The sequence below is a fragment of the Coregonus clupeaformis genome, chromosome 39 (assembly GCF_020615455.1).
Source record: "Coregonus clupeaformis isolate EN_2021a chromosome 39, ASM2061545v1, whole genome shotgun sequence".
Classification (NCBI taxonomy): Eukaryota; Metazoa; Chordata; class Actinopteri; order Salmoniformes; family Salmonidae; genus Coregonus; species Coregonus clupeaformis.
Window position 1 is genome coordinate 6,558,648 of NC_059230.1, and position 10,611 is coordinate 6,569,258.

A 10,611-nucleotide genomic window follows, 5' to 3' on the forward strand; every position below is an offset into this window, starting at 1 on the left:
GCCTTTTATTGTCCCCAGCACAAGTTGCACCTGTGTAGTGATCACGCTGTTTAATCAGATTCTTGATATGCCACACCTGTCAGGTGGATTATTTTGGCAAAGGAGAAATGCTGACTAACAGGGATGTAAACAAATCTGTGCACAAAATGAGAGAAATAAGCTTTTTGTGCGTATGGAAGATTTCTGGGATCTTTTATTTCAGCTCATGAAACATGCGACCAACATTTTACATGTTGCGTTTTTATATTTTTGTTCAGTATATATATATATATATATATATATAACTGTACCTTTCAATAAGTTGGTTTCAATCATCAGTAAAAAGAGATCTGAGAAATAAAAGTGTGTATATTGCATGTAACTTCATTTGTGTGCCGTTATTTACATATTGCATGCTCACACAGTGTGTGTGTGCATAAGTCTTCGTGTGTGTGTGTGTGTGTGTGTGTGTTACAGTCAGTCCATGAGCAGTACTGGTGTGATGGTGAGGGTTCCGTCGTTCTTGCCTGACTTGTTGGTGCAGGGACTGAAGAACGGGAACACAGACTCACAGAAGGTGTCCAGGAAAGTGTAGATGTGGAGCTTAGCGTCCACGTTGTAGAACGATACCTGAACAGGGGAGAGGAAGGGGAAGTTAGTACACGTTGTAGAACGATACCTGAACAGGGGAGAGGAAGGGGAAGTTAGTACACGTTGTAGAACGATACCTGAACAGGGGAGAGGAAGGGGAAGTTAGTACACGTTGTAGAACGATACCTGAACAGGGGAGAGGAAGGGGAAGTTAGTCCACGTTGTAGAACGATACCTGGACAGGGGAGAGGAAGGGGAAGTTAGTCCACGTTGTAGAACGATACCTGAACAGGGGAGAGGAAGGGGAAGTTAGTCCACGTTGTAGAACAATACCTGAACAGGGGAGAGGAAGGGGAAGTTAGTCCACGTTGTAGAACGATACCTGAACAGGGGAGAGGAAGGGGAAGTTAGTCCACGTTGTAGAACAATACCTGAACAGGGGAGAGGAAGGGGAAGTTAGTCCACGTTGTAGAACGATACCTGGACAGGGGAGAGGAAGGGGAAGTTAGTCCACGTTGTAGAACGATACCTGAACAGGGTAGAGGAAGGGGAAGTTAGTCCACGTTGTAGAACGATACCTGAACAGGGGAGAGGAAGGGGAAGTTAGTCCACGTTGTAGAACGATACCTGGACAGGGGAGAGGAAGGGGAAGTTAGTCCACGTTGTAGAACGATACCTGAACAGGGGAGAGGAAGGGGAAGTTAGTCCACGTTGTAGAACGATACCTGAACAGGGGGAGAGGAAGGGGAAGTTAGTCCACGTTGTAGAACGATACCTGAACAGGGGAGAGGAAGGGGAAGTTAGTCCACGTTGTAGAACGATACCTGGACAGGGGAGAGGAAGGGGAAGTTAGTCCACGTTGTAGAACGATACCTGAACAGGGGAGAGGAAGGGGAAGTTAGTCCACGTTGTAGAACGATACCTGGACAGGGGAGAGGAAGGGGAAGTTAGTCCACGTTGTATAGTAAGATAGACAGGGAGAGAAGAAAGAGGTTAGTATGTGTAGTCAAGGAGGTGTGTGTAGTCAATTGCACAATTCCCAGGTATTTCAGAAATCCTGGTTGAAGGATTCTGGATTTCCTCCTCATTCTCTCTTGATTCCGGGAATCTTCCAACTGGGATTTCTGGAAAATCCTGGAATTTTGGTACATTTACCAGAATTTTGCAACCCTGACGAGTACGAATGTGTGACATCCTACCTGCCCTTTCTCATAATCCACATACACCCCAATCTTCTGTGGTCTGAGGTTGAGAAGCAGCTCGGTGGAGGGTTCTGTCCGGAACGCATAGTTGTGTTTGTCTCTGAGGCTGAGGAACCAGTAGCCGTTGCTAGGGGATACCATTATCTTCCCCTTCCTGTTGATGGAGCTGCTGGCCACGCCCAGATCCCAGTCAGTCTTCCCGCCCACCTCCACCTGCGAATAGGAACACAACTTTATTGCTGAGGTGTCCAGGATCAACACAGCTAAATGAGGATCCAGGATCAACACAGCTAAATGAGTGTCCAGGATCAACACAGCTAAATGAGGATCCAGGATCAACACAGCTAAATGAGGATCCAGGATCAACACAGCTAAATTAGTGTCCAGGATCAACACAGCTAAATGAGGATCCAGGATCAACACAGCTAAATGAGTGTCCAGGATCAACACAGCTAAATGAGGGTCCAGGATCAACACAGATAAATGAGGGTCCAGAATCAACACTGCTAAATTAGAGTCCAGGATCAACACAGCTAAATGAGGATCCAGGATCAACAAATCTAAATGAGGATCCAGGATTAACACAGCTAAATGAGGATCCAGGATCAACACAGCTAAATGAGGATCCAGGATCAACACAGCTAAATGAGGATCCAGGATCAACACAGCTAAATGATGATCCAGGATCAACAAAGCTAAATGATGATCCAGGATCAACACAGCTAAATGATGATCCAGGATCAACACAATGTTTAATAAAAACGGGTAACTGTCACCCTACCTCCCAATAGTGTTGCCCAGAGGAGAACCCTTCTCGACCCAGAACACACACGACACGGTCGAACCTCTCAGGGTTATGAGGTACCGACTGGTGATGGTCCCCACATTTGACCTACAGACAGAGAGCAGGTCAGTGCTTTTCACAACATTATTTGAGTGGGTCACTAGAAGTATCATGAAGTTACTCCTAAACCTTGATCAGTAGAGCAGTTCTGTTCCTACCCCCCAAGTAACATCCAATATAAATATGTGACATATAACTAACATTTTTCCCGTTTTCTGATAGGATGAGCCTGGGGTGGGCGGTGCTTGAGTCCATAGTCACGTCCACTGAGGGAGGGAGGGAGGGAGGGAGGGAGAGAGGAGAAGAGATGGAGGGATTGAGAGAGGGGTGGAGAGAGGAGAGATACATGGAAATACATTGATGTGTAAAGATAAAGTATAACTTTGTGATAACCTTCTATATATATATATATATATATATATCTACATACCTGCATACTCTTGTACCCTCTTCACCTCTTGAATAAATCAACAGAAGAAACCAAATCAATAACCAATAAAAATCAATATTGTAATTACACAGAATTATAAACAGGCAACAACTACATTACATTATTCAATTGAAATCTTTATCTCACACTCTGTACTTGTAATCTATGTAGATACTCACTGGGCTGTGGTACTGGAGATGACTCTAGTGGGAGATGTACGCCTGTAAAGAAAACACAGGTAACTGGCTGAAACAGGTGAGTTATATCCCACTAGTTGACCTGCGTTTTTATAGCAGCTCTGAAAAGGGGTGGGTGGTAAACAAAACATGAAAAAAAATAAAAGCCACCTAAAGACCTTGTAACCAAAATACAGGTATCAGGTCTGTGTGAATGGTTCTCTGCTTCTCTACGGGTATCGGGTCTGTGTGAATGGTTCTCTGCTTCCCTGCAGATAAATTCATTAAGACTTCCATTGTTTAACACCTCCCTAATTTGAAATTCACACAGTCCCTATGGTTTAACGACCCCCCCCTGCCCAGTTGGTAAAAAGTCATTTTAGTCTCTCTGGTTGAACTTAATGGGTAAGTTGTGAACTAGGGGTTAGTTTGGAATGGGGCTCTTAAATGGGAAGGAGAGGAGAGAGGAGGTGAAGGAGAGGAGAGAGACAGAGGAGGTGAAGGAGAGGAGATGAAGGAGAGGTGTGAAAGAGAGGAGTGAAAGAGAGGAGGTGAAGGAGAGGAGAACGGAGCAGTACTCACCAAACTCAGCCATCCTGTTGAGCTCTTCCTGGAAGTGTTGGACCAGGACAGACAGCGACCTATAGATGGGCCCCGTTCCCAGGTCAGGGTTCACCGACACCCCAGACCAGTCTCTGATTGGTGGAGGGGTGCAGAGGGCAGGGTAGCTCTGAGGGTGGGGGCGGATCAAAGAGAGTATGTTTTTCATTGAGTGGAAATGAGCGTTCCAGGCTGACCACATCGCAGATTCATGACAGATTTCACAACACCTGAATAGGTGTTAAACATATAATCAAACCACATCATATGATACTGCAGCAGATGACATGGCATCATATGATACTGCAGCAGATGACATGGCATCATATGATACTGCAGCAGATGACATGGCATCATATGATACTGCAGCAGATGACATGGCATCATATGATACTGCAGCAGATGACATGGCATCATATGATACTGCAGCAGATGACATGGCATCATATGATACTGCAGCAGATGACAAAGCGTGCAACCGTTGGTTGATGTAATACAACATCTACAATGTAGTCTGGAAAACGACCATCTTGTTCTTTAAACGCGTGTTTGTTTCCCTCCCTCCATCCTCTCACCTTGATAAAATGAACGTTGTCGTCTGATTGGGCCATCTGGGAGAAGGCGTGGCTTCTCTTCCTGAGCTCAGTCACTTCCTGTTCCAGCTGACAAATCGCAGCGTCCGCCTGGTGCTCTGCAACCCGCCTACTAATCTCAACCATCTCCATGAGCTCAGCCTGTGACCTCTCAACCGCACACACCAACGCACTGAACGTACCCATGATGCCCGCTGTCTCACGTTCCACTGACAGCTGGGGAAGGGAGTGAGACTGTGTGTTAGAATCTTAGGGCTCTATTTTAATCAACTTAACGCAACGGTCAATCTAAGCGTTCTAGGTTCAAGGGGTTTGTCCGAAATATTTTTGATATTTTCACTATCACAATTATCATAGTTGCATGGCTTCAATGTTGAAATATATACATAGCTATCACACTGATATATGGGCTAGACCAACTGTAAATTGCATTATGGCTAAACAAGATTACATTCACTAAAAAGAGAGTGAATAATCCTAATCGAAACAACTTGTTTTAAATAAGCTATGTCTAAATACATTTAGAGGCGCTATAATTGCTTCCCATGGGCATATACTATTAAAACAACGCAGACTATGGAGGGTTTTACGCACATCCAAACTTTTCACAGTAGCCTGGACAAAGATCCAATATAAATACAAAGGGAGAATGTCCGCTCCATTACACTGCCCCCAAATAGAATGTTTTATATACATATTGGATATTACAGATCGCATTCACACTTCTTCATTGTAATAGGTTTGGTTTTAATAAAATGATATTTTTTTTTTTTTTTTTTTACAACAATAAATAAATGTAAAATGTAATGATATTATAAAATCTCCAGCCTTCATTATAGTAGGCCATGGGTAAGGGTAGGGTACGAAGGGTTTGGGTTTTTAAATATCCCAGCGCTGCCTGAAATTAAAACTTTTGACCATATTTTTAAAGGACACGCCTCAAATATTTCCACCCCTCCTATCTGAGCGCGAGCGTGCCAATGTTAGACAGGCACATTACTGAACCTGCCGTTAGGGCTGGAAAATGCCAGTGCGACAGTTTTTTACAAAATGACAAACAAACGTGCGTTTGACAGTAGCGCCACGTTAACGCCAGCAAAGAAGAAAATAGAGCCCTTGGAGAGAGTTGAGGGTAAACGTTCAGGGTTAAGTTACAGTGTTTAAGGTATATACTGTAGTAATCAATGGACTTTTGAATGGGGTTGGACGGGGGGAGAGGGTGAGGTAACCAGGGGTTAAGGGTCAGGGGCTGAAGGTCACCTGTAGTTGAGCCAGTGATGACCTAATCTCCTCCATCTTCCTCTGTCTCTGTAGAATCAGCTCATGGATCTCTGCCTCAGACACTCGTAGCTGGCACACGCACACACACACACACACACACACACACACACACACACACACACACACACACACACACACACACACACACACACACACACACACACACACACACACACACACACACACACACACACACACACACACACACACACACACACACACACACAGAGAGAGAGGAGAGAGGAGGAGAAACAATGTGTGAATACATATACAAACACAGAAGAACCCAATACTTGTCAAAACGGATCCTGCAGACCCCTCACCACTTGTACTGGTGTACTGTGTCTGCAAGGCAGACACCTTCTGGATAACTGGTACCATCTATAACACCTTACCTCTGATTAGACAGACAGCTGTATAACTGGTACCATCTATAACACCTTACCTCTGATTAGACAGACAGCTGTATAACTGGTACCATCTATAACACCTTACCTCTGATTAGACAGACAGCTGTATAACTGGTACCATCTATAACACCTTACCTCTGATTAGACAGACAGCTGTATAACTGGTACCATCTATAACACCTTACCTCTGATTAGACAGACAGCTGTATAACTGGCACCATCTATAACACCTTACCTCTGATTAGACAGACAGCTGTATAACTGGTACCGTCTATAACACCTTACCTCTGATTAGACAGACAGCTGTATAACTGGTACCATCTATAACACCTTACCTCTGATTGGACAGACAACTGTATAACTGGTACCGTCTATAACACCTTACCTCTGATTGGACAGACAGCTGTATAACTGGTACCATCTATAACACCTTACCTCTGATTAGACAGACAACTGTATAACTAGTACCGTCTATAATCAAATAAAATGTTATTTGCCACATTCTCCGAATACAACAGGTGTAGACCTTACAGTGAAAGGCTTACTTACAAGCCCTTAACCAACAATGCAATTTTAAGAAGAAAAAAGTGTTAAGTAAAAAAGAGATAAGTAAAAATAATAAATAATTAAAGAGCAGCAGTAAAATAAAATAACAGTAGCGAGGCTATATACAGGGGGGTACCGGTACAGAGTCAATGTGCGGGGGTACAGGTTAGTCGAGGTAATTGAGGTAATATGTACATGTTGGTAGAGTTAAAGTGACTATGCATAGATAATAAACAGAGCGTAGCAGCAGCGTAAAAGAGGGGGCCATGATTAGCTGTTCAGGAGTCAGGAGGCTTGGGGGTAGAAGCTGTTAAGAAGCCTTTTGGACCTAGACTTGGCGCTCCGGTACCGCTTGTTGTGCGGTAGCAGAGAGAACAGTCTATGACTAGGGTGGCTGGAGTCTTTGACAATTTTTAGGGCCTTCCTCTGACACTGCCTGGTATAGAGGTCCTGGATGGCAGGAAGCTTGGCCCCAGTGATGTACTGGGCCGTACGCACTACCCTCTGTAGTGCCTTGCGGTCGGAGGCCGAGCAGTTGCCATACCAGGCAGTGATGCAACCAATCAGGATGCTCTCGATGGTGCAGCTGTATAACCTTTTGAGGATCTGAGGACCCATGCCAAATCTTTTCAGTCTCCTGAGGGTGAATAGGCTTTGTCGTACCCTCTTCACAACTGTCTTGGTGTGTTTGGACCATGGTAGATTGTTGGTGATGTGGACACTTGAAGCTCTCAACAGACAGTAACCAGAACATGGATCAGGGAAAACCTCCCCTCTCTCTCTCTCTCTCTCTCTCTCTCTCTCTCTCTCTCTCTCTCTCTCTCTCTCTCTCTCTCTCTTTCTCTCTCTCTCTCTCCCTCTCTCTCTCTCTCTCTCTCTCTCTCTCTCTCTCTCTCTCTCTCTCTCTCTCTCTCTCTCTCTCTCTCTCTCCCTCTCTCTCTCTCTCTCTCTCTCTCTCTCTCTCTCTCTCTCTCTCTCTCTCTCTCTCTCTCTCTCTCACCTTATTGTCCATCCACTCCCTCTCTATGGTGCTGGGGTCCTGATGGTCTGTGTCCTCTCCTCCTCCACCACCTCCATCTAGATAAATAGATACACACATAAATACAATAGTATTACAGTAGCATCACAAAATAGCACACCTCCATGCCAGGGGCTGGTGTAATGGTAATACCCTGTACCCCATGTGTGACTGGAGGCAGCGGTTCTATCCCCTATTCCCCTCTTTCTATGTAATAGTATTCTCATCTATCTATCCATCTACACACAGTATCTATCTATTGTAGGTTTCTTAGTTTTTTTGGCTGCCAGGACCACGGACAGCAAGGCAAAGTATTCCCCCAGAGGCAGGACCACGGACAGCTCCGGGGAAACTTCTGGACCGCAGCAGAGCAGCCACGCCTGTCTCCAGTTATAATCAGAGCCAAAACTGCAGACCGGTGAAACCAATCAGTCTCTCTACTTTAACCGCGCCCTGGGTTTCTTTCTTTGTCTTTGTTTTGACCCCGGCAGGCAAAGGAGCAGGAGGCCATGGGAGGAGCAGAGCGTACGGAAGGAAAAGGAGGCTTTAAAAGAAGAAAGGAAAATAGGCTGACAAGAAGGATTGAACTCTCCCCAAAGACAAAGCTTGGAGAACCTTCCACGGGTAGCGAAGTATTTACTTTGTTTGTTTTGGGTACGATTTGTCAAGAACGCTGCCAAAACCCTTTAATTGGACTTGTGTTGTGTGTGTAAACCCTGCCTTGCAAAGAACCCGGGCCCGAAACCGCTACACCACCCATCTGCATACAGCATCTATCTTAAATCTATCAATAAAACTAGAACATTCCTTAATATATATATATATATATATATAAATAAATAATAAGATAGCCCACCTCCAGCCCCCAGGACCCCTCTCCACCTCCCGCTGTCCAACCGAGACACCCCGGACATGGACTTGAACTGCTCCGTGATCTCCCTGAGGGTCCGATTTATCTGGAGGTCTGGACGTTTCTTAAAGGTCTCTTTGCAGAGGGGACACTGGCAGAGCTTAGCACCGTCCCAGTACCGACCTGGATCAGAGGAGAGGATAGAACAGTACTTTATTCACACATCTGAACATAAATATCACCACCCTGACAACACACCACATGTTGAGGCCACTGGGGTCATGTAGGGGTCATGGGGTTAAATGCCTTTCTCCAGGACACAACAGAAGTCATCGGTGGTGTGAAAGGTACCTGTGCAGGTCAGCAACATCCCTGAAGCTGTTTCAGGGGTTAAGTGGCTTGCTGTAAGGCACACCGGTAGAATAGAGAGAGTGTGTGTGTGTGTGTGTGTGTGTGTGTGGCAGGTAGCCTAGTGGTTGAGAGCGTTGGGCCAGTAACCAAAAGGTTGCTGCTTCGAATCCCCGAGCCGACTAGGTGAAAAATCTGTCGATGTGCCCTTGAGCAAGGCACTCAACCCTAATTGCTCTTGTAAGTCGCTCTGGATAAGCGTCTGCTATAAATGACTTAAAATGTAAACGTGTATACCACTACCTACCTATGCAGGCCATGCAGAAGGAGTGTCCGCATGGGGTGGAGGCAGGGTTTATGAAGATATCTAGACAGATGGAACACTGGAACTGGTCCTCAGACAGGAAGCTATGAGAGAATGGCATTCTGGGATTGGGGGGTGGGGGGTAGTGTTAGGAGGAGGGAGAGCGATAAGAAGGGAGGATGGAAGAGGGTGAGGAGAGAGAGGAAGGGGGAGAGAGAGAGAGTGTGTTAGTGTGCGTGTTTGTGGGTGCGTAAAAGGGTTCCACTCTGCGTGTGAAGTGTTAATTGTGCGTGCGGGCTCCTCCGAACACACCTGCAGTAGACCATCAGTCCATGGTTCTGGCTGTCAGCTGCCCCGCTCAGGGTGAACCTTCGTCGGGTTAGCGCCGCAGCAAGGGTTGGGGTGGGGAGCGAGGAGGCTACGGAGGAGGTCTGGGGCCGTTCAGCAGACATCGGGATAGGCACTCCTTGAATTGAATTTATTTGAGTTATACAACAAGATTGCATGCATTGGATCCCAGAGGATAACACTTAAAAGCATGAATTAAAACACGTATTTACAAAGTGGTCCTTGATGGTAAAATAAGTCATGTCTAACCCTTGGGTTCAGAGGTTTTTCGGGTCGCAACCCCCGACTTGAACCGTCTTTGCATCTCAGCGAAGAGGATGCCAGGTAGGCCCTGTTTGTCAAACACTCCTCCTTCTAGATAAATAGATACAATAACATACATTAAAATCAAAGAGAGCACCCCTCCATGCCGTTTTACAGCACACACACACACACACACACACACAGATATATCTTTCTCACACCAACTCCTATTTACTTATCATCTCTCTATTTTTCTACTTCCCTATAGTCAGATGAACTCGTTAACCTTACTGACAGAATGTTATTCTACTTCCCTATAGTCAGATGAACTCGTTAACCTTACTGACAGAATGTTATTCTACTTCCCTATAGTCAGATGAACTCGTTAACCTTACTGACAGAATGTTATTCTACTTCCCTAGAGTCAGATGAACTCGTTAACCTTACTGACAGAATGTTATTCTACTTCCCTAGAGTCAGATGAACTCGTTAACCTTACTGACAGAATGTTATTCTACTTCCCTAGAGTCAGATGAACTCGTTAACCTTACTGACAGAATGTTATTCTACTTCCCTATAGTCAGATGAACTCGTTAACCTTACTGACAGAATGTTATTCTACTTCCCTATAGTCAGATGAACTCGTTAACCTTACTGACAGAATGTTATTCTACTTCCCTATAGTCAGATGAACTCGTTAACCTTACTGACAGAATGTTATTCTACTTCCCTATAGTCAGATGAACTCGTTGATACCATTTTGATGTCTCTGCGTGCAGTATGAAGGAAGTTAAAGGTACTTTGGTGAGTCAATACTAACTAGCATTACTAACTAACTAGCATTACTA

At 45.1% G+C, this 10,611-nt stretch overlaps 1 protein-coding gene across 2 annotated transcripts in view; it reads right to left on the bottom strand.

The window, feature by feature from the left end:
- Window positions 1-221: 221 nt before the first annotated feature.
- The window catches only part of LOC121554676 (E3 ubiquitin-protein ligase TRIM39), an 11,348-nt gene continuing 958 nt past the window's right edge, over window positions 222-10,611 (bottom strand). The window contains exons 2-15 of one of the 2 annotated variants that reach the window (XM_041868346.1): window positions 9,770-9,874; window positions 9,485-9,638; window positions 9,176-9,294; window positions 8,527-8,703; window positions 7,653-7,729; window positions 5,676-5,765; window positions 4,398-4,631; window positions 3,805-3,952; window positions 3,226-3,267; window positions 3,047-3,073; window positions 2,818-2,882; window positions 2,554-2,664; window positions 1,770-1,985; window positions 222-609 (exon numbers count right to left, since the gene is read on the bottom strand). In XM_041868346.1, the coding sequence (XP_041724280.1) occupies window positions 457-609; window positions 1,770-1,985; window positions 2,554-2,664; window positions 2,818-2,882; window positions 3,047-3,073; window positions 3,226-3,267; window positions 3,805-3,952; window positions 4,398-4,631; window positions 5,676-5,765; window positions 7,653-7,729; window positions 8,527-8,703; window positions 9,176-9,294; window positions 9,485-9,638; window positions 9,770-9,824 (1,668 nt within the window). In that variant the 5' untranslated portion in view covers window positions 9,825-9,874 and the 3' untranslated portion in view covers window positions 222-456. Of the gene's footprint in view, window positions 610-1,319; window positions 1,493-1,769; window positions 1,986-2,553; window positions 2,665-2,817; window positions 2,883-3,046; window positions 3,074-3,225; window positions 3,268-3,804; window positions 3,953-4,397; window positions 4,632-5,675; window positions 5,766-7,652; window positions 7,730-8,526; window positions 8,704-9,175; window positions 9,295-9,484; window positions 9,639-9,769; window positions 9,875-10,611 lie in introns of those variants that run through there. The other variant, XM_041868347.2, reaches the window with a different exon arrangement.